The sequence below is a fragment of the Myxocyprinus asiaticus genome, chromosome 35, assembly GCF_019703515.2.
Source record: "Myxocyprinus asiaticus isolate MX2 ecotype Aquarium Trade chromosome 35, UBuf_Myxa_2, whole genome shotgun sequence".
In the NCBI taxonomy this organism is placed as follows: domain Eukaryota; kingdom Metazoa; phylum Chordata; class Actinopteri; order Cypriniformes; family Catostomidae; genus Myxocyprinus; species Myxocyprinus asiaticus.
In genome coordinates, this window is record NC_059378.1 from 35,967,159 (window position 1) to 35,991,150 (window position 23,992).

Here is a 23,992-nt window from a genome sequence, read left to right on the forward strand (position 1 = left end):
ATTTAAATCCCAGACAGCATTTGTTCACAAATACTTTAACTATCAGATCAGACTGTTTTGCCTCTCACTTCCAGGAAAACAGGCCAATAGACCACAGCACCATAATACAACAGCACTAGCCTAAGTTTGCAGATAAACTATGTCGAAACACTGCAGTACTTTTAAACTGCATCTCTGTGGTGCGAGCGTGGCCGACAGGACCGTTAGTCACATTTCACCTCTGCAGAGGTGAGAGAAATCAATAGAGACAAATAAACCTCAGGCCAGGAGTCCACTCGGTTAGAACCTGTCCTCATTCGGTGTCAAGTGCTATCCCTGCAAGACTGGAGTAAGTGAGTCTACTATTTGACATTATTAAATAAAACCTTTTTATTTCAGGTCTACTCTCTTGATAAGAGTGACATGGTGCATTTAACACAAGGAAACAAAAAGATTAATGCAGGACAATTTGAGACAAATTTAATTTAATGGCAAAATGGAAAATCTTTTAATACAGTGCTTAATTTTATTGCTATGTGCTTCCCAAGACACATTACATCCTAGTGAATGAGCAATGAGAGCTTATGGCCAATAGAAACAAGTGAAACATTATTTAAATAGTCATAAAACTAACAAACAGTATTTAAACATAGAGTGTCAAAAAAGGAATTAGGACACTTAAACATATACAGTATATATTTCATTGCTTCAATCTTTCGTTAAAATAAACACCACATGGATTGATATTTTGTTATCTAATGAAGTGATACTCATACATTTTTAAATAAGGCGTAAGGGTCCAAATACTTTTTGGCGCCATATAATAATTAATGTTGGCCATTGCTATAGTAACTTCTCAAAAGTCTGTTTCAATTGTGACACTCAGTGCCTAAAAATACTGCATCTCGGAACCCTGACACAATCATAGCAGTCTAGCATTTAAGACAAAATACATAACACTCTTTATGTGCTACCATATATTGCAGAAGACCCTGTAAACATTTAGAAAAAGATTGCATGTGTGCTACAGCAGTGCCAAGTTATATATATGTATATATATATTCACCAAACAAAACAGACACTTAATGACCGAACTCTGTTCATGTATCACTCCTCCTTCATACAATAAACACAGATAGGGCTTCAATAACATCATGTGTGCACAAGGAATATTTTAAAGTTGTCACAGACTGATATATATATATATATATATATATATATATATATATATATCAGCCATGCTTATTAATTGGTCAATTTTTTCTGTGCCATTTGTTCTATACGCACCTGCTTATAACCATTCAGGAGTGCAAAAGATCTTTATCTGAGTAAACATTGTCTACAGTAAGTGTATATAAGTGTTAATTTAATTTCAGCAATCTTGTGTACTTCTCACTGGCTATGATTAGATTGTATTATATCTGCCATCAGTGACGATGCCCTCTGTTAATGGAAAACCCATACCGACCACTATTTCTAAGCTAAACTTCACTTTATTAGTAAGACTTCTGCTGTATTACTAAACAATAACACTAAAATTGCTGTAGATTCATAAGCATCCTTGTAAATACCCTAAACATATCTCAAGACACTGCTATAGAGAGATGACTGAATCTGTTTCTCTTTAAACAAAAATGTAATCTCATTTTGAAGTGTGTGTAGTTGTGTGTGTGCATTTGTTATTGGCTTAGATTGTTCAGTGGGTGTTTGCGTGTTTTCGGCTTAGGAGGCAGATTGTCTTAGGCTGTGCATCCTGTAAAAAATGGCATTAACAGCAAGCTTTGTGGAACAATACATCTGTGTTGTTCCCTACTGTGTGCTTTATTATCACTAGGATATAGTGTATTTTATTCATTTGAACAGTAAAGCATAAGAGAACCTTGATGCACAGAAAGTATGCTTGGAATATGCTCTACGCAAGTACGTTAACGCAAGTACGTAACTCGTTGTTGCGTTATGAAATGTGTGAGAACGGAATTAGTTTGTGTGCGTTGCATTCTCAGCATTACTGCATGGGGGCGCTATAGCATGCATTAGCATAAACTGCTATGGTCAATTTTCTCATTGAGATCAACTACTAAGGTGTCAAGCACACTTTCAAAGACTATCTTGATAAGCAAATTAGTTTAACTGTCAAAATTTGTATCGCTATCTACCTTAAAAAAAAATCCAGAGTTCTGCAAACTAGCCACAAATTTGCCACTCATTATTTTCACGTGCAAATGAGCCACAAATATTTGCCAGAAGTTTGCAGCTCTTCACCGGTAGTGGTGAACCTGCAGCAAACCTTAGGCAACAATGGACAATTTGCTGCAAGTTTGTGGCAAATTAAGGCAGCGTACACGGTGTGATTTACGGCTGTCGTGCGATCTCTCAACCGATTTCTTCCAGTTGGGAGAGATCGCGTGGAAATCGTTGGTGCTCGTGTGGTCACGACTCGCATCATGTGAGAGGAACTATGAGTGGAGCCGAGTGGCTTAAGAGCAGCTCACGACCTCTTGATAAGTTTTAAAACTGTCTAAAAAATGTGCCCACTGTCGCCTTGAATTCGTGAGGTGTCTGCGGTTGAACAAGCAGATTTGGCGATCTACCTGAAGTTGACCAATCAGTGGAAGGTGTTACAACTAACACAATCAATGAAAACTGAGTGTTCATGAAGCTTTTACACATTTGGAGAAAATGGTTGTGTTAAAACTGTGTTTTCCCATATTATTCATGACCACATCACTGAAGGATTCTACAGAAATGCTATGTTGTTTTCTGCTCTTCAAACAAATAATTTGAAATTCGGGTTGCTTTATCACTCTGATGGAAAAAGTTTTCTTCATACTTGCATTTGTTTCAGTTCTAGGGCGACATTTAGGGAGGTTTAGCATCTGTTATACACAATAGTGGATATGTGAAAGATATTTTTCAATCCCCTAAGTGCAAGTCTGGTGAAACCAAGGATGAAAGTTCTACCTGTCAATCAACCGCTGCGCTAAAACAAGATTTTTAAACTTTGCTACGTGTTTACATGGATGAGACTTCTTCAGCATGACAGTATGACACAGATGAGAAGGACGTAGCCTACATCTAAAGCTGAATAATACAGATAGCCTACTTCACTAAAATAACTCAGAATTCTGCACTAAACATCATGTTTGCGCTTAGATTATATCCAAGTATAACTGTGAGAAACGGTGCGTGAATTTTGCGCACTTTCTTTTTAATCTTGTTCATTTTGTGCACTTTATTATCATGCAGTACTGGCAGCAACGCACTGTTATTATGATTGATGTATGCAGTCATGAAATCACACAGCCTCCCTTCGAAATCTGAATTTGTCAAATGTTGGACAGCATTTGAATTAATTATCCATATATATAAACATAAATCAGCAGTTGAGTTTTCAGCTAATGCAGCCCCTGGCCATGCCAGTCTTCTTCATTTCTAAATCGCAAGCTACAAGGAATGAAAGCAATGTCCACCTCTGGCTTTATGTCTTATAATAATAAATAGTGCAGAAATTAATGCGATTGCTTCAGAATTCACCAGGTCATTAAGTCGTGTCGAATACCACTGCATCTGTACGATTATCAGATAAACTGACTCACAACGTGTGCTGGGGCTCACAACCTCTCGAGTGTCAGAACTCACACCGTGTACGCCCGAGCTTTAGCCACGAACTCTAGATTTTGTTTTCCTCCCATTTTTCCCCAATTTGGAATTCCCAATGCGCTCTAAGTCCTCATGGTGGCGTAGTGACTCGCCTCAATCCGGGTGGCGGAGGATGAATCTCAGTTGCCTCCGCGTCTGAGACCGTCAATCCGTGCATCTTATCACGTGGCTTGTTGAGCGTGTTACCGCGGAGACCTAGCGCGTGTGGAGGCTTCACGTTATTCTCCGCGGCATCCACGCACAACTCACCATGCGCCCCACATTATAGCGTGAACCACATTATAGAAACCACAAGGAGGTTAACCCAAACGTGACTCTACCCACCCTAGCAACCAGGCCAATTGGTTGCTTAGGAAGCCTGACTGGAACGAACTCTAGATTTTTGTAAGGGAGGGCTAGGGCTGAACGATTAATCGAAAAATGTTTTTATCGAAATCACGATATGACGTAGTGTGATTGATTATCTAACCACAAAGGCTACAACTTAATTAAATAAAAAAATAGTCTGCACGTGCTGCGCTTTCTGTATGTGCACAGCTCTGTTCTCTGTAGTGTTACACATACTAAAAGCACATGTGAGGCTAATGAGCTGAGTGATATTTACAGTGCTCTAGATTCACTAATTGCATATTTGTGTAATTCCAAATATGCTTAGCCACTATCCAATCTTAGTTACTATCCAAATCTAAAGTAACCTCATAATACCAGGTTTTTGTGGACAGAGTAGTGGATGAGAGCATTTCTCTGCATCAAAAGGCCATTGTCATCTCTACTACTTCCTCCAGTGTACCACCAAAATAAAGGCCAGCACAGCTATGCTGCATGCATGTTAAGAAAATATTACATAAATATGGTACTGTTTTATAATAATAACAGCTGTTATTGCTAATATTACACAAAAATATATTTCCATAGTAATAACTTAATAATAACTTATTATTGGGTTCCACAAAATAATGATGAAAAGTGTTTTTTTCTCTCTCTATGTTTCACTGTATTTTGTATTTATTTAGTCTGGTTCTTTCTAAGAGAACTCAAGTTTAAACACCCTTTCTTGAACAGTATTTCTATAGGCAGTAGAGCATATTTGGCCATGACTTAATTTTGGTCAAAAGGAAACACTTACAATTTTTTTTTTATGTTAATAATCATATCGCAGTTTAAATTGCAATCACAATATTTTTCAAATCAATCGCAATTAAACTGATGTCAATCAATTAAAGTTTTTTATATCAAATTAATGATATAACATGCCTATTAATTAATCAAATTAATCACAGTTAATCACATATATCAATATTTTCTGAGAAAGGCCCCCAAATAAAGATAATTTAACATAAATAATACATAATAATTCAAGTAATTATAAAATTAATTAGTATGTAATAAATATAATAATTCAGATATGCAGATTGAAATATATTGCATAATTTCGGCAGATGAGTAAAGCATTGATTAGTCAATACAAAAAGTGGCTTTAAACATCAATATATGGTTTGTTTTATTCCCTTACCATTAAACATAAGTCTACAGTCGACAGCAATCCTTTTTGCAATTAAGTTCGTCAAACTTTCGTGTTCTCACAGATGCATTCTTGCATTCAGTGTACGGTATTTTTAAAAATCGGTTTATGTACATATGCGTCAGATGGACGCTTTTGGTAGGCCAGTTCTATTTCAGAAATTTGGGATTCCATTTAGATTCCTGGGTTCGGAATAAATGGAATAGATTTCAAGAGTCGATTCCAGACATATTTTCTCAATTATTTTTTCATTCCGAAAAAACTGGAGGCAAAGTTAAATCTCATTTAGTGCAATATAAATCTTCCGTTACACCATCTATAATGGCATGAATGACAAGTTCTTGACATATACTATTAATAGGTCTGTTCTAAAGAAAGAAATATGGGTATACGCACATCCCAACATGCGACGCTTCAATACCATAGGATACATTTTAGGGAAGGTTATCTGAGCAGATGCGCCTGTATTCCAAAGAACTAACAAAAATAATGTTGAAAGCACCATTTTGCCTAAAGTTAAATTGCCTATTACCACTCATCAGCTGTTCTTGTTTGGAAAGGTTGTATATGGTGTCTACTACCTGTACACTGAATAAAAGGTTGAAACAATACATTTTAGTTTGATGATTTTAGATTTTAAAATGCAGGTTCTTGTAAAACTCTCGTTTATTTAATACAATTTAAAAATAAACATTATTCGTAACATGTATTTAAATGTAATTTTATTTAGTAGAATGATTTTTTATGTAAACTTTGTGTAAAATGTAATGTAAAAGTACTGTAAAAATGTAGAATGCTAGACTGAGTAGACTCTCCCTTTATGAGTGCAGTCCATTTATCAATTAAGCTTTTAAAGGAATACTCCGGATTCAGTACAAGTTAAGCTGAATCTACAGTATTTGTGGCATAATGTTGATTTCCACAAAATAATTTCGATTCGTCCCTCTCTTTCTTTAAAAAAAAGCAAAAATCAAGGTTACAGTGAGGCACTTACAATCGAAATGAATGGGGTATAAAGGCAGAAATCTGAAGCTTATAATATTATAAAATCAATTCTTCTGTTAAAACTTGTGTATGATTTGAACTGTAAAATTGTTTAAATCCGCAATTTTGGGGGGATTACAGGGTTTGTGGCTTTACATGGTAACTGTACTAAGAAAGGTTAGTATGCGATTTATCACACTAAAAGCATGTTAACTGTAACACATATTGTTTACGTCTTATGTCTATTCTTTTAAAACAGTGAATATTTTAACATTTACAAATGGCCCCATTCACTTCCATTTTAAGTGCCTCACTGTAACCCAGATAAGTCTAAATTAATTTTAGTGGTAGTTAACATTATGCCACAATTGTCAGTTGAGCTTAACTTGTATGGAACTGGAAATATACATTTAACCTATTAATAGATGGGTAAACTGGGTAGCTAACTCATTGATACTTGATACTCCTCTGTCATCTCTTGGTTGTGTCTTGTGAAGTGTTTTAACATATGGAAAGTTGTTATTATATGCCAATTTTCTGTCACAAATATTGCATTTTTCTTGATTACTCCTTTAATTCCAAAGTAAAAGACCAGCAGACTACAGAAAGCATCTGTCTGATGTGCTGAAGGGCTCGTGCGATTAATTCATAGATTAACTGATGAACAAACGGAGCGAGTTACTGATGGCTGTCGGAACATCTATGGTCCGAACATGTCACGGCCCTGAGCAGAGTCTATTCCCCAGGGCGGAGTCGACTCCAAGCTTTGGAGTCTCCTCGGAATTGAAGAATTGATTCTTTTTGGAATCAATTCCCAGCCATTGATCTTGGAGCATCTCACTTGTTTTCAGTGTCATAAATGCCACATTTTTAGGACGCTGTGTCAAGTTAAAAGTAGTGAAACTATGAAAATTATGTCTCAAGATCCCTGGATTCTGTTGTGCTTCTTCCAGCTGTCAAGAACTCGTCCTGTTTGACCGTCTCTCACTCTGTGGGTGTGCTGCTTGTGAAGTGTGTTGAAGCGCGCAGACTGACCCCTGCTGATGGGGCTTGTAAAACACAACATTACATGTACTTCAAGTCTGAATTGCTCAGATGGTAGGAAAATACGTACGTTTACTACAGAATTTATGTATGGGTCAATTGTGAACACACAGTTGTGTTCATTTTTTGACGCAGTGTTTTTTATTTATTTAATCACATTAAATAGACAGCACTAATAATAACGCATCTGCTTTACTGGCACAGATGTTTGAAGGTAAGTGTATTGCCCCCTTGAGTACTGAGATTTGTTACCGTATATGTTTTACACAAAGTTGTAGAGTCGATGATAGATCGAGTGCATGCTGTCATTTTAAGCAAAAAGGAGATATACAAAGTATATACTTTATCAAGTATATTGTTCTTACACTATTGTGTAATTTTCTTTTTCAATTCAGCTTTACACTTATATTGTTATGGTGATGATATAATTTGTAATGGAAAATTTTTGTATTAAATTTTAAAGTAGTGGTCTCAGACGTTTGGATCCCACAATACAATACGTACAACAGGACTGTGTACATGCAATACTTGCGTAGAGTATGTTTCTGGCCTTAGTGTAATAATTAGTGTTCTACTGATCATTGAAGGCAACTTTTTTCAACGTTTTTGTAAATCTTAACATTGGCAGTTAAAGAATCTCCTCCTCTTTTACATACAGAATCTCATGGGCGGAGCTTGGGACTTGATTGACACCTCCCACTACCAGTAGGCGGTCACGAATTACAATGCTGGAGGTGGAGCAACGGGGCGTGGCCATGGGTGACAGCCTCTCCCATTTCCTTTTTTCAGGGTGAAACGCTTCAACAGTGTCTAACACTGATGGTTGATGGCCTGTAAGGAGGGACCAGATGTTTGGTTGACTCCAACTGTGACAGCAACAGTATAGTTGATAAATATATGGTGATATATTGTTCATACCCAAACCCCCCGCCACGATCATCCTCCCTCGTACTAAGGCTGCGGCAAAGTCTGCTCGCTTAGTCTTCAAAGGTACCGTGTCCTCTGATTTCAACCATAATCCTATGGAATAAAACACACACAAACAAAGAACAAAAAAGAAACGCTAAATGTTAAAGCTGAAGTGTGTGATTTCTGTGCCATTGAATGGAATTGCAAAAATAAACATTGCTGATCAAACAAACAGTCCCACCCTCAACTCACGCCATTGGTTTAATCAATGTTGTTGTGTCGGGCTGGACGGGTCCCTCAAAACAAACAGAGGAATTTTAGAGCACCACAGAGACACAGTATTTAGAGTTTTTCAAGAAAAATAACCCACAAATGGCTTACTTATAGCTGTTTCTGCATATCATAAATTAGTGTTTTAACACTGAAAAAGTTACATACTTCAGCTTTAAAGGTGAAGTGTGTAATTTCTGTGGCACCAAACAGATTTGCCAGTATAACAATTTTCCGAAGAGTTTTCCCAAACACTATTATTACCCTGCTCCATATTCTTGTTAATTGGTTGAGCGAGAAATTGACATGTCGGATCCCTCAACCAAATAGGGCAATGTTTTGAAAGCGCCACATAGTGAAAGTGTTTACAGTTTTCAAAAAGTCAACATACTTATAGATGTCTCTGCATATTAAACGGGAATTGGAGAAAGTATTTTAACATCGAAAAATACTTCACCCGTAGCACTCTGTAATTGGACATATGACGCAATAAATCAGATTTATACAATGTGAGGGGAAATTAACAAGCTATTTACAATTTGAAACTCTTTGACAGCTTTTCTTAAGACGTGTTGAAAAAGATACAAATGGAGAACTTTCCTGCAGATAAAAGCCTGCGTACTTGTCGATTAAAGCTGACAGACTGTTTTCCATTTTCAGGATCTAATTTCTGTATAATAACTAAGCCAATAGCTTTCCGTAATAAATGTAAGGACCAATTATTCAAAAAATTACTGAGCTAGAACACTTTAATTGCTTTGAAAAAAGGCAGTAGGAGCTTCTCTGCTTTCTGTGTTTCACAGATGTAGAACATTAATTTGGCATATTATTTACACTTCTCAGTCAACCTAATCTGCCAAAAAGCACAATCACAGTCAAAGACGCACAAACAGCTGTAAAATAATGACAGTTGTTTGAGAAACGCTAACGCCTCAGCCATGCACATTCTAAGCGTACTGTTTAAAAACACTACATGTAATGAGTTTTTGACTGCTAAGACACATACACAGATGGTCAATGCGAAACCTTTTTCTAATGGAGAAGCAACACTGCCCAGCCATGCTATACTCCATCTAAAACAATTTTGGACAGCATTTTGTTAATTTTGTTGATGAAGTTTTATCACCTCATTAAACGAGAGACTACATTGAACAGTCATATTTAAAAAAAAAAATATTTATCACATCAGCATGATCACATGATTATTTAACATGTTGCTTCAGAAAGATCATGTACCCTGAAATTAATCCCATTCAGCTGAATTACGGATAGGCGCCATCCCCCATCAGACATTTCTGAATCAATTGAAATGTGTGTACATTTTCCTGTGGCACTACTGATAGCGAACTGTGCGAGCAACCTCTGACACACAGGTTCTGGTCCTGTGTGAACCAGGAAGAGATGACGTTCACGTATACGATGGTGAGTGTCATGGTGAGGTTGCATTTTGCTTTAAAATTCCTTTTTTACTCCAATGACGGTTAGGTTTAGGGTTAGGGTTTGGGCTAGGGGGTAGAGTGTATAAAATATGCATCCATGTCGACTGTATTATATCATTTATAGCTAAAAATACTACTTGCTTTTGGCACCACTCTGTGGACTCTGTAGTAACTGGAGCTCAGACGTGCCCTTATGTTCAGCAACACTTTCAGCTTCGGCCACTGGGGGCAGTGATTTAAACATTTCAGTTAGCACAGACCACTTTCAGCATCAAAACTTTCGACCAAGTCTGGTCACATGTAAAGGCAAAAAGGTGATTAAAAGAGGTAATAAAATGGTGATCAGTCACACCTAAACTACACACATCCCCTTCCCCTACATTCATTTAAATTTAAGGTAAAATCTTGTTGGAAAAAAATGTATGGACATATTTCATTTCAGATACCCCTAACTAAAAGTGTACTATTTTACCAATATTTGTGTGTGCTGTGTATTTTTATGCTGAACAGACTGGAATAGAATAGGGCACTTCACGTGAGAGTTTTTGCCTATGCGGAGCGTTTCAAATCAGTTACATATGAGGTTCCGTTTCGGTAAGGATGACTTGAATGAGCAATGAAGGGTCTTTCAACTTTGGACAGGATATTGATTTCAGCCCTTGGCGTACAATACTTGCTCTGTTGTTGGCCAAAAATCCAACCCTTTGTTTGACTCACTTTTGAAACAAAATGAATGCCATTTGTGATTAATTCAATTACAAACTAATAATCTCTTAAAACAGGTGGTGAGGGGCTTTACCAGTGGCATAGCATTAGAAAAACACACTGTTTGGGTCTAACATTGCTTTAGGGAGTAGTTCACCCAAAAATAAAAAAGTCTATCATTTACTAACCCTCATGTCATTCTGCCAAGCTCCAAGATGAACACAATAAAAGTAGTCCATACAACTTGTGCACTATATTCCAGGTCTTTTGAAATCATGTGATAGCTCTATGTGGCAAATTTCTACAATAAATCATTTCCATTGAACATTTATTGGATAATATATATATATTCACAGTATATATATATATATATATATATATATATATATTCACACATCAATCAGCCATAACATTAAAACCACCTGCCTAATATTGTGTAGGTCCCCCTCGTGCCGCAACCCACATCTCAGAATAGCATTCTGAGATTCTATTCTTCTCACCACAATTATACAGAGCAGTTATCTGAGTTACCGTAGACTTTGTCAGTTCAAACCAGTCTGGCCATTCTCTGTTGACCTCTCTCATCAACAAGACATTTCCGTCCAAAGAACTGCCATTCACTGGATGTTTTTTGTTTTTGGCACCATTCTGATTAAATTCTAGAGACTGTTGTGCGTGAAAACCCCAGGAGATCAGCAGTTACAGAAATCACTGAGATCACATTTTTCCCCCATTCTGATGGTTGATAACTGAAGCTCCTGACCTGTATCTGTGTGATTTTATGCACTGCTGCCACACGATTGGCTGATTAGATAATCGCATGGATGATTGTTGGTGCCAGACGGGCTGGTTTGAGTGTTTCTGTAACTGCTGATCTCCTGGGATTTTCACACACAACAGTCTCTAGAATTTACTCCGAATGGTGCCAAAAACAAAAAACATACAGTGAGCGGCAGTTCAGTGGAATAGCATCTCAGAATGTTATTTTGAATTCAGAATGTTAATGCTGTTTTGGCAGCACGAGGGGGACCTACACAATATTAAGCAGGTGGTATTAATGTTGTGGCTGATTGGTGTGTGTATATATATATATATATATATATATATATATATATATATATATATATATATATATATATATATATATATATATATATATACACACACTGAAAGAAAAAATAAATAAATATCATAGCATGATGATTGATGTGAAAAAAGGTTATTTTGTACTTCTAAAAAATGTTTGCACTTCTGTTTTTACCATTCAAAACAACAGAACTCACATTTTACATGTTTGTGCTGTATGCAATAGAACATCACAAATTTATATTATTCATATGTTGGGCAATTCCACAGAAATGTCAACCACGTCAAGGAAAAATAAAAAGTTTTAACCAAAGGAACAAAACGCCCTTTTAGTTCTATCCATCCAGACCGCTAGAAGGCACAGCTTGCTTACACAATGCTGACTGAAGTGCTGACTGAAGCGCTGATTGCAGTCTATTTTTAAATGCAGCCTTTCAAGATTTAGTAATCGCACAAGGCCATATTGCGATTTCAATCTTAATTCAATTAATCGTGCAACCTTAATGGACACCATACCAATGTCTCAGAAGTCAAAGTTTGCTGGTTTCAAAATGTTTTGGATGATTTTACCTCATCGTCTATAGGTAAGTGCCACTTTCACAACCATCACGTCTGTAACGATGGTTTATCCACATTATTGTGAGAACGAGAGTGATTTAAAAATTAAATATTACTTGTTCTTAGAAGTGCCAACCCTTCTACATTTTGTGGCTATCATTATTTCTGGATTGTGCATTTCAATTCAAAGAGTTTTTATAAAGGGTATTGATAATTAATTATAAATGAACCATTGTTTTTTCTTATCGGCATTTTCATGCCTAAAACTGGTTTTCCAACTGGTGCATCCCTAGCAAGAACCCATAATGTTTGATGTCACGGATGTCAAACCGATGTGACGTATCTAAAGGCACCATATTTCATAATCATATCATTATCGACTTAAATTTCAGTCTGTTCTTCACACAAAGCCATTGTATGTCTTCAGAAGATTTGGAATAAAGCCGACAAGTCATATGGACTACTTTTATGCTGCTTTTTCAATGTTTGTTTGTCTTTTTTGGAGCTTTACAGACATGGTCAATATGAACTGTTGTATGGAAAAGAGCAGTGCAAAGACTTGTCAAAAATTCTTCATTTGTGTTCCATGAAAAAAATAACAGCACACAGGTTTGGAACATCAGGAGGATGAGTAAATAATGACAGAAGTTTAATTTTTGGGTAAGGTTTTCAAAGTGAGTCCATAAGTAAAGAATACATCCATCTTGTGCTCAGACGGGGATTTTCCCGAGATCAAACCCTCTCTGTTGCAGTCTGCGTAAAGACCAAGAACAGATGGGCAAAGCTCTCTACCAGAATGAGCTTTGGATAAGATATGACAATATGTTCCTGAATAGCATCATTTAACGCCCCCCGAGATCTTATTGCCTAGTTATATTAGATTGGGAGACTTGTATGAGAAGGCTTTTATTGCCAGTGGCGCATTCGGGCAGAAGGAAATTAGATAGCCCGGTTTAATTCCCTGTGCCGCTCTCCTTATGCCAGCACATGCACCTGTTGGCTGACACATGCACTAGTAATAGAATAATTAAAAAAAAGAAATGATTCATACGGTACTGTGCAAAGTTCAGTCTTTTCAAGATGACCTCCTCTCTGCCCACTGACTATAGTAACTTTTTTATTGCCCTTGGGGCAAAAAAAAAAGTCTGTGCAATTTTCCCATCTGCTGAATTCGATTAGAAATGATCAAATTTGAGTGGAAATGATGGCGAGGAAGAGAAAGCGCGAGAACCGGGAGAGAAATCAATAACTCATTTCAGCGAGTCCTACATTTTGTCACACCTTGTATCTTTTCACACCTTTTTTTGAGTTAATCCAAAAAAAATAAAAAATAAAAATCAAATAAAAAGGGAAGAGTTACCTGTGATTACTCACATATTTGGGCATTGAAACATACTTTTTTGCAAAATATTGATTTATTAGCACAAACTATTTTTCTTGCCAATTTTACAGATAAAGGTAAAGATAAAGATTTAATAACTAAAGGGAGTTAGTCAGATCAGTGGCGCCCTGGCTTGAATCGGGCGGGAGAGGAGTGTGACGAAGAGGAAGATGTGGCCGGGCCATGATGGAGCACGGTCGGCGCTGAATCAGCTGATCAGCGGGACAGCAAGATAAGGGGCAGCCGGAGATGCCGGTTCGAGAGAGAGAGAGAGAGACGCACGCAGCCACGTTGCATTTGTGTCTGTGTTTATGTTTGTTTGTTAAGTTCATTTATATCATTAAAGTTTATGTTGACTGTTCAGCCGGTTACCGCATCCTCCTTGCCCATCCTTTATCTGTTACACCATTCCTTTAAAACTAAACCAGAAAATGTAAATTTAAAACGTCTAGCTAATCGTACCTTGGTTGGTGTCAAAGATGTTTACGTTCTTGGTAAACTTGGAACTTCGGTGTATTCCTCCTTGTCTGAGGCCTCCTAACCAACAGAGACGTCCTGCTCTGTCCCATAAGACCCCAGAATATGATCTCTTGCAAGGCAGACTGGGTAGAGACAACCAGGTGCGGCTTTCCATGTCAAAGACTTCAAAGGCCTTCACCAAACGCTTACACTGACGTCCACCTGTAATGAGAGATATTGAGTGAAATGTTCTGACAAGGACAAAGAGAGATCAACACAAACACACACACATGTTGGTGCAGCTATCCTTATGAGGGCTCTCCATAGACATAATGATTTTTATACTGTACGAACTATAGATTCTACCCCCTAACCCTACCCCTAAACTTAACCCTCACAAAAAACTTTCTGCATTTTTACATTTTCAAAAAATAACATCGTTTAGTATGTTTTTTAAAGTGATTTGAATTATGGGGACATCTCAATCATGTGCATATCAATCAGTGGGCAGGGCTTTACGTGAGACTGAGGGGATTGAATATACATTGACAGGGTTGTTCCGTCATTGAAAATTTCGGCAAATTCAATTAAGTTCATCTTGCGTTCGACACTTCAGAAGCACTAAATAAGCTTCTCATCTTCTAACGTGCATCTGTGTTTCATGTGATTGTGGCACATGCTATCTCTGGAGCATGCAACTGCATGCAAGTCCAGCAGATTTCTCAATATTTGTGCTCAAGAAACAGGAGAATGCAGAGATCACTCACACTACTTAATCCGGCTTCTCTCGATATTTTCATTGAAAATTATTTTACTAATGTATTATTCTCTTTGTTGCATTTCTCTAAGAAGATGAGTTTCTTGAGGAAAGTTCATAATAATAATATTAGTCAACAACATATCAGACTAAAATGTGGCATAATGTAAAATTCAGCATTTTGGTAAGGTTGATTTAATACCAAGTTGAGTTCTTGTTTGTTTGTTTTATAAGAGGATGTAGTTTTTAAAATAGGCATTTCAATATGGTTATTTAAAGGCTCTTTTTTATTTTATTATCTTCCCTGAGGTCCACTGATAATGTTAGTAACGTTTTTTGCACCAAAACATATTAAAACAAATATATTAGTAATATATGATAATTTTCCACCCTGTCTCTGGCCCTCTGTCTGAAATGCTCAGTTTTGGCCTAAGCGTCTTCTTTAACGTAAACGGCCATTGTTATGACTGGCTAGCATCGTGCAGCCCCTCAAATACAGCCATATTTTAAACTCAATCGGAAGAGAAAGAGCAAGCTCCACAACATTATAAAACTAAATTTCAGGGTTTACACATAACGCACATCCAACACATTGCATCCAAATATTTTAAACTGTTCACTTACTGTAAGCACAGCTTCGCCATTAGGTATCACAGTCATAACATATGAAATATTCATGAATTAAACTGTTTACTTAGTTTTGGGATCGGGTCCAATAGTGTTTTTAACTGCCCCATCCTTCAATATCAGTTCCTTTGCAAAGCTTGGCTCGTATTAAGACTGGTTCACAAGTAATTCACGCTGATATGAGCTGAAAACACGCATACATAGCCCAAAGCAGGAGAGCGCACACACATACTGTACAGTATCATCGTGCACTGAGGTGTACATCGCAGGAAACGCATCAGAACTCTCAAAGATGTCTGTCTAGTGCATGTTTACATATATCAACAATTAAAAATAGTGCAGATGGGCACAAGAACGTGTCCAGGATGCAGCAGCAGAATGAAACAAGGTCTCCTTTTCAGAGTTGTAACTTGACACCGCGTCTTTTAAAAGCAGCACGAGATACATGACAACAGTCAAAGACGTCTGTCTAGTGCATGTTTATATACAAAAGTAATTCAAAACAGTCCAGATGGGTCCCCTTGGACCACACCAGGCCTGGTACATATTTACATGCTCAGATGACTGTATATTGCTCCAAGTAATAACTTATCAAAACTTCTACCAACCCACACTTTTTACCCATCACTTCTGGATTTATTTCTCTGTTTCCTGGTTTTAAATGTTTAGACTATTTAGACTGTTAGCATTACTGTGCTAACTGTATAAGGGTGACTTTTGACCTGATTGCTGCATTAATGACTACAGTCCCTACTCATCGCGGCCGTCTCTCTGTTTCCGAACTCAGTCCCAGTGGGCGGGGCCAAGTGTGCGATGACGTTTCAGAAACTGTCAGTTTATATGATGTAGGCCTACATCATATGTTTAGTTAATTTCAACATTTAAATAAAGTTATCACATTTGAATATCTAACTCATTTGAAATTTTAAGTCACTTTAAGGCCCCCTTGGATTTTTTCTGAGGCCCCCTACTGGGCCCCAACCCTTTGGTTGAGAACTACTGTCTTACAGTAGAAGACAGCAAGACGATGCTGCCTAGCTTTTGGAACTTTTGATCTTTGTGTCAGGATTTTGCCTATGATGGCTTAAAATGTTGCCTATGTAAGCAGCTCACTAGGTTTGTGAACAGAATAACATGTTTATCTAGCTGTCCAAATGGGAACTTTCCATTTAAATCAATCAATCAATCAATCAATAAAACACCAATGGTTTACCACTGTGCTGTACAACCACTATGAAAGGACATCACAAAATACATCACAGATGTTTTAAAAACTATGCTGTACAATCGGAATGCAAGAAAAGAGGACATCACAAGCACATGCTTAAGCTTACACCACCCATGACAGACTCTAAGATTGATTATAAGCCTGATCGAAAAGGTAGGTTTTTAGCTTAGATTTAAATATCGCTTCTATCGAAACTGTTCTGAGGGACAGAGGTAAAATGTTCCACAGTTTTGGGCCTGCTATAGCAAAAGCACGTTTGCCCCTCGACTTCAGTCTAGACCTAGGAACCATCAATAGTCTCTGATCAAATGACCTTAGACATCTAACAGGTGTATTTATACACAGAAGGTCAGAAAGATAAGGAGGTGCTGGTCCATTTAAAGCCTTAAAAATAAAAATAAAAATTTTCAAATTAATTCTATAACAGGCTGGCAACCAATGCAAAGAGTGTAAGACAGGGGTAATGTGTTCATATTTACGAGTCTAGCAGCTGCATTTTGGACTCTTTGTAAACTATTAATGCAAGATTGGCTTATTCCTATATAAAGTGAATTGTAGTAGTCAAGTCAAGATGAAACAAAACCATGTATAACTCCCTCTAACTCTATAAATGATAGAAAAATGTTAACCTTAGCTAGAAGTCTTAATTGAAAAAAGCTGGATTTGACTACTGCATTTATCTGTTTATCAAATTTCAGTGCAGATCAAATCCGACACCTAGACTTTTCACAGAGGGTTTAACATAAGATGCCAAATCACAAAATTCAAGATTAATGCTGCCTGAGATGCCTGAAGGCCCAAATACAATAACCTCAGTTTTACTCTCATTTAGATTTAAAAAGTTTAAGGACATCCATGATTTAATATCCGACAGGCAAGCGGCTAAGGACTTTAAGCCATTATTGTCATTGTGCTTCAAGGGCAAATAAATTTGAGTGTCATCTGCATAACAATGAAACGACACTCCATGTTTGTTAAGGACTGATCCCAAAGGAAACATATATAATGAAAACAAAATTGGGGCAAGAATGGAGCCTTGAGGGACTCCACAGTTCAAAGTAGATTTAGACGATAAGAAACCATCAATATAAACTGAAAAAGTTCTATCATCCAAATTGGCCAATTGAGAACATGACCTTTGATACCCGCACATTGTTCAAGGCGAGAAATAAGGATACTGTGGTCTACAGTATCAAACGGAGCGCTTAGATCTAAAAGCAGAAGTATCACAGAATCCCCAGAATCAACAGATAACAGGATATCATATAAAACTTTTAATAGAGCAGACTTAATACTATGATGTTTCCTTAACCCAGACTGGAAAGTTTCAAAAGTACTTTGCAATTAAAAAATAACAACTTTCTCTAAAACTTCAGAAATAATTGGTAAATTGGAAATTGGTCTAAAATTAGATAAGACTGTTGAGTCAAGATTTGGCTTTTTAAGCAGGGGTGTAACAGTAGCATGTTTAAGGTATTCCAGGGCAATCCCTGTAAGGAGACCCTTATTTATTATTGCTAAGATACTTGGCCCAACGAGGTCAAATACCTGAATAAGAAAACGTGTGGGGATGATGTCATACGGAGATGTAGTAGGTTTTAACTGCTTAATTATTTCAAGTGAGTTAAAAGAAATTGACTCAAATTCATTAAAAATCAATGTACAAGATGGAGGATCAGACTGATCATAATTTGAGAGTATAATATGCTGTCTAATATCAACTACTTTATCTGTGAAAAACCAAAGAAAACTTTCAAATACTGTAGTTGATGCATCAAAGTGAACAATAACATGAGGATTAATAACAGAATGTATAGTGGCAAAAAGAGTCCTAGGTCTATAACGACTTTTTGCTATAATGTCCGAGAAATGTAAGCGCAGCGTAGTTCTAGCGGGAAGACTCGCAGCTGTACATCATCGCACCATTAGCAAGGTAACTCCTAGCCAATCATGCGTCAGCCATCACTTTATAAGTCTGCTTACAATCTATCACATTGCTGTTTCAGGGTGCCAATACAGCAACCTCCACCACCCCACCGCCACCAGTTGAGTCCCGTCCTGCACAGGGGTAGGCTCCTCGCCCCAGCCTCCTATCTCCAGAAGGATCTGACGGTTCCGAGTACAACTTCTTCAGACTGCCAGACGGGGCTTACACCAAAAATGAGAGACATTACATTCCTGGTTCATATTCATCAAATAAATATCATCTTAAACTTTAATTAAGTCTGTGAGTCTTCCTGATAGAAATACTTAGACTTAGCAGCTTTCACTGCTTTCTGATATCTGTTTAGTGAGTCACATAACATTTGAAAAGACACTTGTAACTTGTCTTTTTTCCACTTCCGTTCAGCTCTTCGACAAGCCCATCTTAGTGCCTGTGTGGTGTTATTTAATCAAGGCTCAGACTTGGGTTTTTGTTGTTTTGCTCTCAAAGGAGCTACATAGTCTAAGATGACAGTACAAATAGAGTTAAACATCGTAAGATGTTCTTCTGCATTTAAATTACTGGAAGGGCATTCAAGGGCATAAAGTTGACAAGCTTCTTTCAATAATAATACAGAAAACTCATCACTAGATGTAGAACTGAACATGCGAGTCCAGTATACCGGCCTATTGGTTTTTGAGATTTGATTTAAAATAGAACAGGTAAACATAACAGGCTTATGATCAGAAAAACTTAAATCACAGATTTCAAGATCACAAATAGAAAATCCATGCAACAGAATAAGGTCTAGTATATGACCCTGTTTATGAGTGATCCTTTCACCATTTGGACCAAATCAAAAGAATCAATAATACTAATAAACTCCTTTGCCAAGGAATTTGAGTCACAGCAAACATAAATAAGTCCCCAACGATCAAGAGTCTATCGTATTTAAGAACAATTTCTCCTAAAAAATTTGAAAACTAATTTATAAAATCTTTGTTAGACTTAGGCGAACGATACACCACTGTGATCATTAGTGCTTGATCCTTATCCAACTGAAACAATAGTACTTCAAAACTTGAAAACATCTCTGTTGTTAAAGTCCGACAACACAACGGATGCTAGCCCTCCACCTTGTGTTGTTCTAGGGCAGTTTAAAAATGTACAATTTGAGGGTGCAAGTTCAGAAAAGGGACTTATACCCCCGGCACTCAGCCAAGTCTCAGTCACAAATAAAAAATCCAATTCATTAGAGGTGAAGAAATCATGCAAAATAAACTTCTTGTTTACCAGCGATCTAGCGTTAACCAGAGCCATCCTGATTCACATTGAAACGCCAGCCGGCTGTGTTGCATGACATAGTGGGCGAAGATTACAATGATTTACTCCGCCTCGACGAAGACGTGGCGACTGATGCTGGGGAAAATTCGATTAAATGTCCGGAGTCACAGGCAAAACCCATTGACGTGCCAACTCTAGCGATCGCCACGAGATGAAGCGGCCACAGCCAAACTCACGCTCAAGGTAATCCAGGTGAGGGCGAGGCAAAGGTAGGCGTGCTAGGCAGGATTTTATTTTAACCGCTATGCCTCCCCGCTTTCCTCTTTTTCTGCGGCGTTTTCTCCCAGGAAAGGTCCATGGCAGTCAGCGTAGACATGTTGGGACAGATGCCAAGAAGGGAGGGGGAGGGAAATTGGAGTGTGGTCCTCTCAGATCTTTGTTTGATAATACCTCAACTGTGTTTTTTATGTTGAGTTGCATTTAACGTATACCAGCAAAGTAAAAAAAAATATAGATTAAAAAAGAAATATAAAACAAAAGAAACAAGCTGGATAGCAGACGGCCAGCCACACACACTGGCGCCATCTTGCCTCGATCCAGATCCACACATTTTTTTCTTATCATAAGCTAATTACACTAAGCACAGACTAACCCTAACCCCAAATGTAAAATTTAACTTTTTGCATTTGTAGAAGTGAATTAAGACATGATTTAAGACTCTTTATTAACCTATTTTAATTTAGATGACATCCCAAAAGGATTTTTTTTAAAGTCTATATTTTTAACAGTTTTGTCCCCAAAAGTATCGAAGGTCAGAAACATATGTTTTATGTTTGCGTATGTGTCAAGTACAAGGAGAGATTACAGATACATAAGGACACTCTAAGCAAACCTGCCACGTAGATTTTGGAGCCCATTAGGCAGACGCTGGTGTCATAGCGAGGGGTGGGCATGGGAGGGAGAAGCGCCCACACGTCCTTGCGAAGGTCGTACTGCTGGAGAACACTTTTAGGCAGGAGGTCTGCTCCCATTCCCCCAACAGAAAGAGCCCTGCCATCTGATCAGAGACAAAGAGACTGAGATGAAGGTCTTTATTCTGAACAAAGAACTCTTGAGCAAAGCATTCATTCACCTTACAATGTCAAATACTCAGTAAACAAAGCATAAATGTTATAATTTTCAAGTGCTGATAGGCTAAAACAAAACTGCCAGTTCCTAGTCTTATTGCGCTCATCAGTGCATGTTGTTAAAAAAAATTTAAATAAATGTTCAAGTCACATCAGAATGATCATATTTACGAAATGAGCGCATATGAACACCACCACAAAGTCAATATCACCATTGGGAAACTGACTTTCCAAGTTGCTGGCGTGTCAATGAATGACTCATGGTGAAAGCAAATCGGTATTGGTCGTAATCATAGGTGTCATTTATGAGTGGGATGGGTGGGACAAAACTACATTTCCCATCACTATATGTGGCCGCACGATAATGCAAAAATAGATAAAGCATATATTATCCACCTAATGCACAGCTTTGCTCTTCGTTTTGTTGCATTGGTGCTAAAAAAGCTTCCTGTCTTTGTCAGTAAGTGAAAAACAGAGTAAGAAATATGAAATTGCAAAACGGATCCATTCTTTGTGACTAAAATCACTTGAGCGCACATCACATCGTAATTACGACTTCTGACCTAGGAAGTACGAACATCCTAGGAGGAAAGGCAGCAAGAGACCACTTTTCACAATCCAGTAAAATCTAGATAGATAAATTAAGGGACGCTCTTGGATAGTCCCACCCTATATGTATATATATATATATATTTTTTTTTTTTTGAATATCCTGTTTCCCTTGGAAATATGGCAGATTATGGAAATAAACGGGTAGCAAACACCATTTTATGATTTTAAAGTTGAAGTGTATAATTTCAGTGCCTCGAGTGACACCAAATGGAATTGCAAAAATTATTATTTTCTATCAGGTTTCCCAAACACGCCCCCCACCCCACACACTTCACCTACAATTCTTCTGTTTTTGTACCTTTTACAGTTACAGAAAGCCCCATGGACGCCTCCCTCAACGAACATCTCTTTCGCCATTTGCCTTCCTCTGTGTTGTATACTTCCACTGCCTTTAAGGGGTGCTGATCCTTTCCCATCCCACCGACCACAAGGAGCTGCTTCCCTAAGACTGCCACTGCTGCCCCGGCTCTCGGCGTGGGTATCGGAGGAAGACTTACCCAGCGGTCCACCTCAGGGCAGTAGAGTTCAAGAGCGCTGGTTGGTCGACCCGATGCATCACAACCTCCTACCATATAGAGCTGCCCCCCGACATCAGCCAATGAGTGATACACACGGGCACTGGAGAGAGAAGCTAGGCTCTGCCAGTGAAACTCATGGGCCGAGGGCAGCGTCATCGCCCTGACCAACCAGCGAATGCAGTTTCTAGATGAGACCGCAGCCTTGATAAGACGACAAGACCAAATATGTCCACTTCGGGTTTTGGGGTCAGCACCTGTAAGACAGAGTTATTTGTTTACATGGTTATAGAGCACAACAGTTGAGCTTCAGAAGTACAAATCCCATACATTTTATCCATAGGCAAATTGATTTTCACCAATAACTTATAAACCTTTAAAGACAGATCTACCGTGAGGTCCGAGGTTGTTAATTGATGATATATGCTTCTGTTGGAGCAAATAATGGAGCATTACTTAAATTTCCAATTTTAAAGAAAATGTTTCACAGTGGAATTTCTGGTCAATAACTACACCAATCATGATCCAGCAGATCCAACAAAGTGTGCCAAACAAGCCCATCACCGAGCATCCGCTCCCATGACGCAGAGTGAATGACGCAATCGAGTTGGTCTTCCTACACTCTCAAACTACTCTGTATTTGTATATATCTGAATATTTTGCAACAAACTTAAAATGTATTGTTTCTATACTTATAATATGTTGTGTTCCGGTCATTTTGACCCGGACGACTTTTTCTTTCTTATGATTTTTTTTTTTTTTTTTGCTTAATCCAATTGGAATACAATTCCAAGACATTGTTCACAAATGGTATCTAAAAACAATTTTTTTTTTTTTACCATTTCCATAAAATTTTTTGGTTTTCACTTTGTTACACTAGTTGTGTTTCCGGTCAAAAATGACCAGCTATTGGAAATGAATGGATTAGACTACAAAATACAGAAATATTCTATATTATAATATAAAAGTTCAGGAGCATCCCAATCCTTTAGATGAGCATATATGTGGATGTGTGTTTGCACACATAAAATCATCAGACATGTGCACACACACAACACACACAGTTTTAATGATTATTAATATTAATAAATACTGTATAACTGTTTATTAATCATTGCTCCCTTTTATCATATTATTGTTGTGGTAATTTTATGTAAACAATAAGCCACTCAGCTTTGCGTTACAGTGACCACATTTAAGGGTTGTGCGTTTCTGCTTCATGTTGTGCCTATGAAGACTGCTTACCCATGGTAAAATCCTTGTAGTATCCCTCATTTAGCACTATACATTCTGATATAAAAAGCTTATATCTACACAATAATGTCTTTGGATCTAGAAAGAGAGGCTCACCTTTTTAAAAAGTATCCACGCCAACATACAGAAAGGCTCATTTTGTCTTATTTATGGCTGTAAAGTCTACTTAAGTTATGCAAACACTCATAAACCCTTTTTCCCCCATTCTATTTTCATCAAAGTGGAGGCAGAGATATGAGAGATGGCCCAGAATAGCATTATCACTTGATGCAATTGACGCAACCAATTTCACACAACTGTTCTGCTCTCTTCAGCTGTGTACACAATGAGTTTGAAGTGGGCTGTTGTACCAGAGCTTAGCATCCATCAGTAACCAAGCAACCATGATCTTCACCTCCCTCTATCTCCCTTAGTCCCTGTTCTTCTGGAGAACCAATTCCCCTGCTTCCCCTACAACAGGCCACCATCAATTATAGAATCTACAGAGGAATATACCACTTTCCCAGACTGGTGTCATAACCAGTGAACATAATCGTAACATTTGTGTTGCAGCTACATCACTCAAGTTAATACTATGTCAGCAAACAAAGGTGCAACACACTTTAAGGCTGAAACATATTTTACAAATTTGTAAACTAGGGCTGAAACGATTAACGACGTTATCGACA

General features: G+C 37.7%; 1 protein-coding gene and 1 long non-coding RNA gene across 3 annotated transcripts; one reads left to right on the forward strand and one right to left on the reverse strand.

Moving 5' to 3' along the window:
* The first annotated feature begins 306 nt into the window (after positions 1-306).
* LOC127426114 (uncharacterized) lies at positions 307-18,798 on the forward strand. 2 transcript variants are annotated; one of them, XR_007894739.1, is made up of 4 exons: positions 307-328; positions 7,099-7,243; positions 7,848-7,948; positions 18,615-18,798. It is a non-coding gene; the product is annotated as an uncharacterized LOC127426114 (long non-coding RNA). The 2 variants fall into 2 exon arrangements; XR_007894740.1 differs by lacking the exon at positions 18,615-18,798 and having other exon boundaries at positions 7,848-7,976.
* On the reverse strand, positions 7,818-22,262 carry LOC127426098 (kelch domain-containing protein 8A-like). The gene is made up of 5 exons (XM_051672621.1): positions 21,854-22,262; positions 20,709-20,873; positions 14,000-14,218; positions 8,108-8,209; positions 7,818-8,020 (listed from the first exon to the last, which is right to left on the reverse strand). The coding sequence occupies exons 1-5, from the start codon at positions 22,227-22,229 to the stop codon at positions 7,818-7,820; spliced, it is 1,065 nt and encodes a 354-aa protein (XP_051528581.1). The 5' UTR covers positions 22,230-22,262.
* Positions 22,263-23,992: the final 1,730 nt, after the last annotated feature.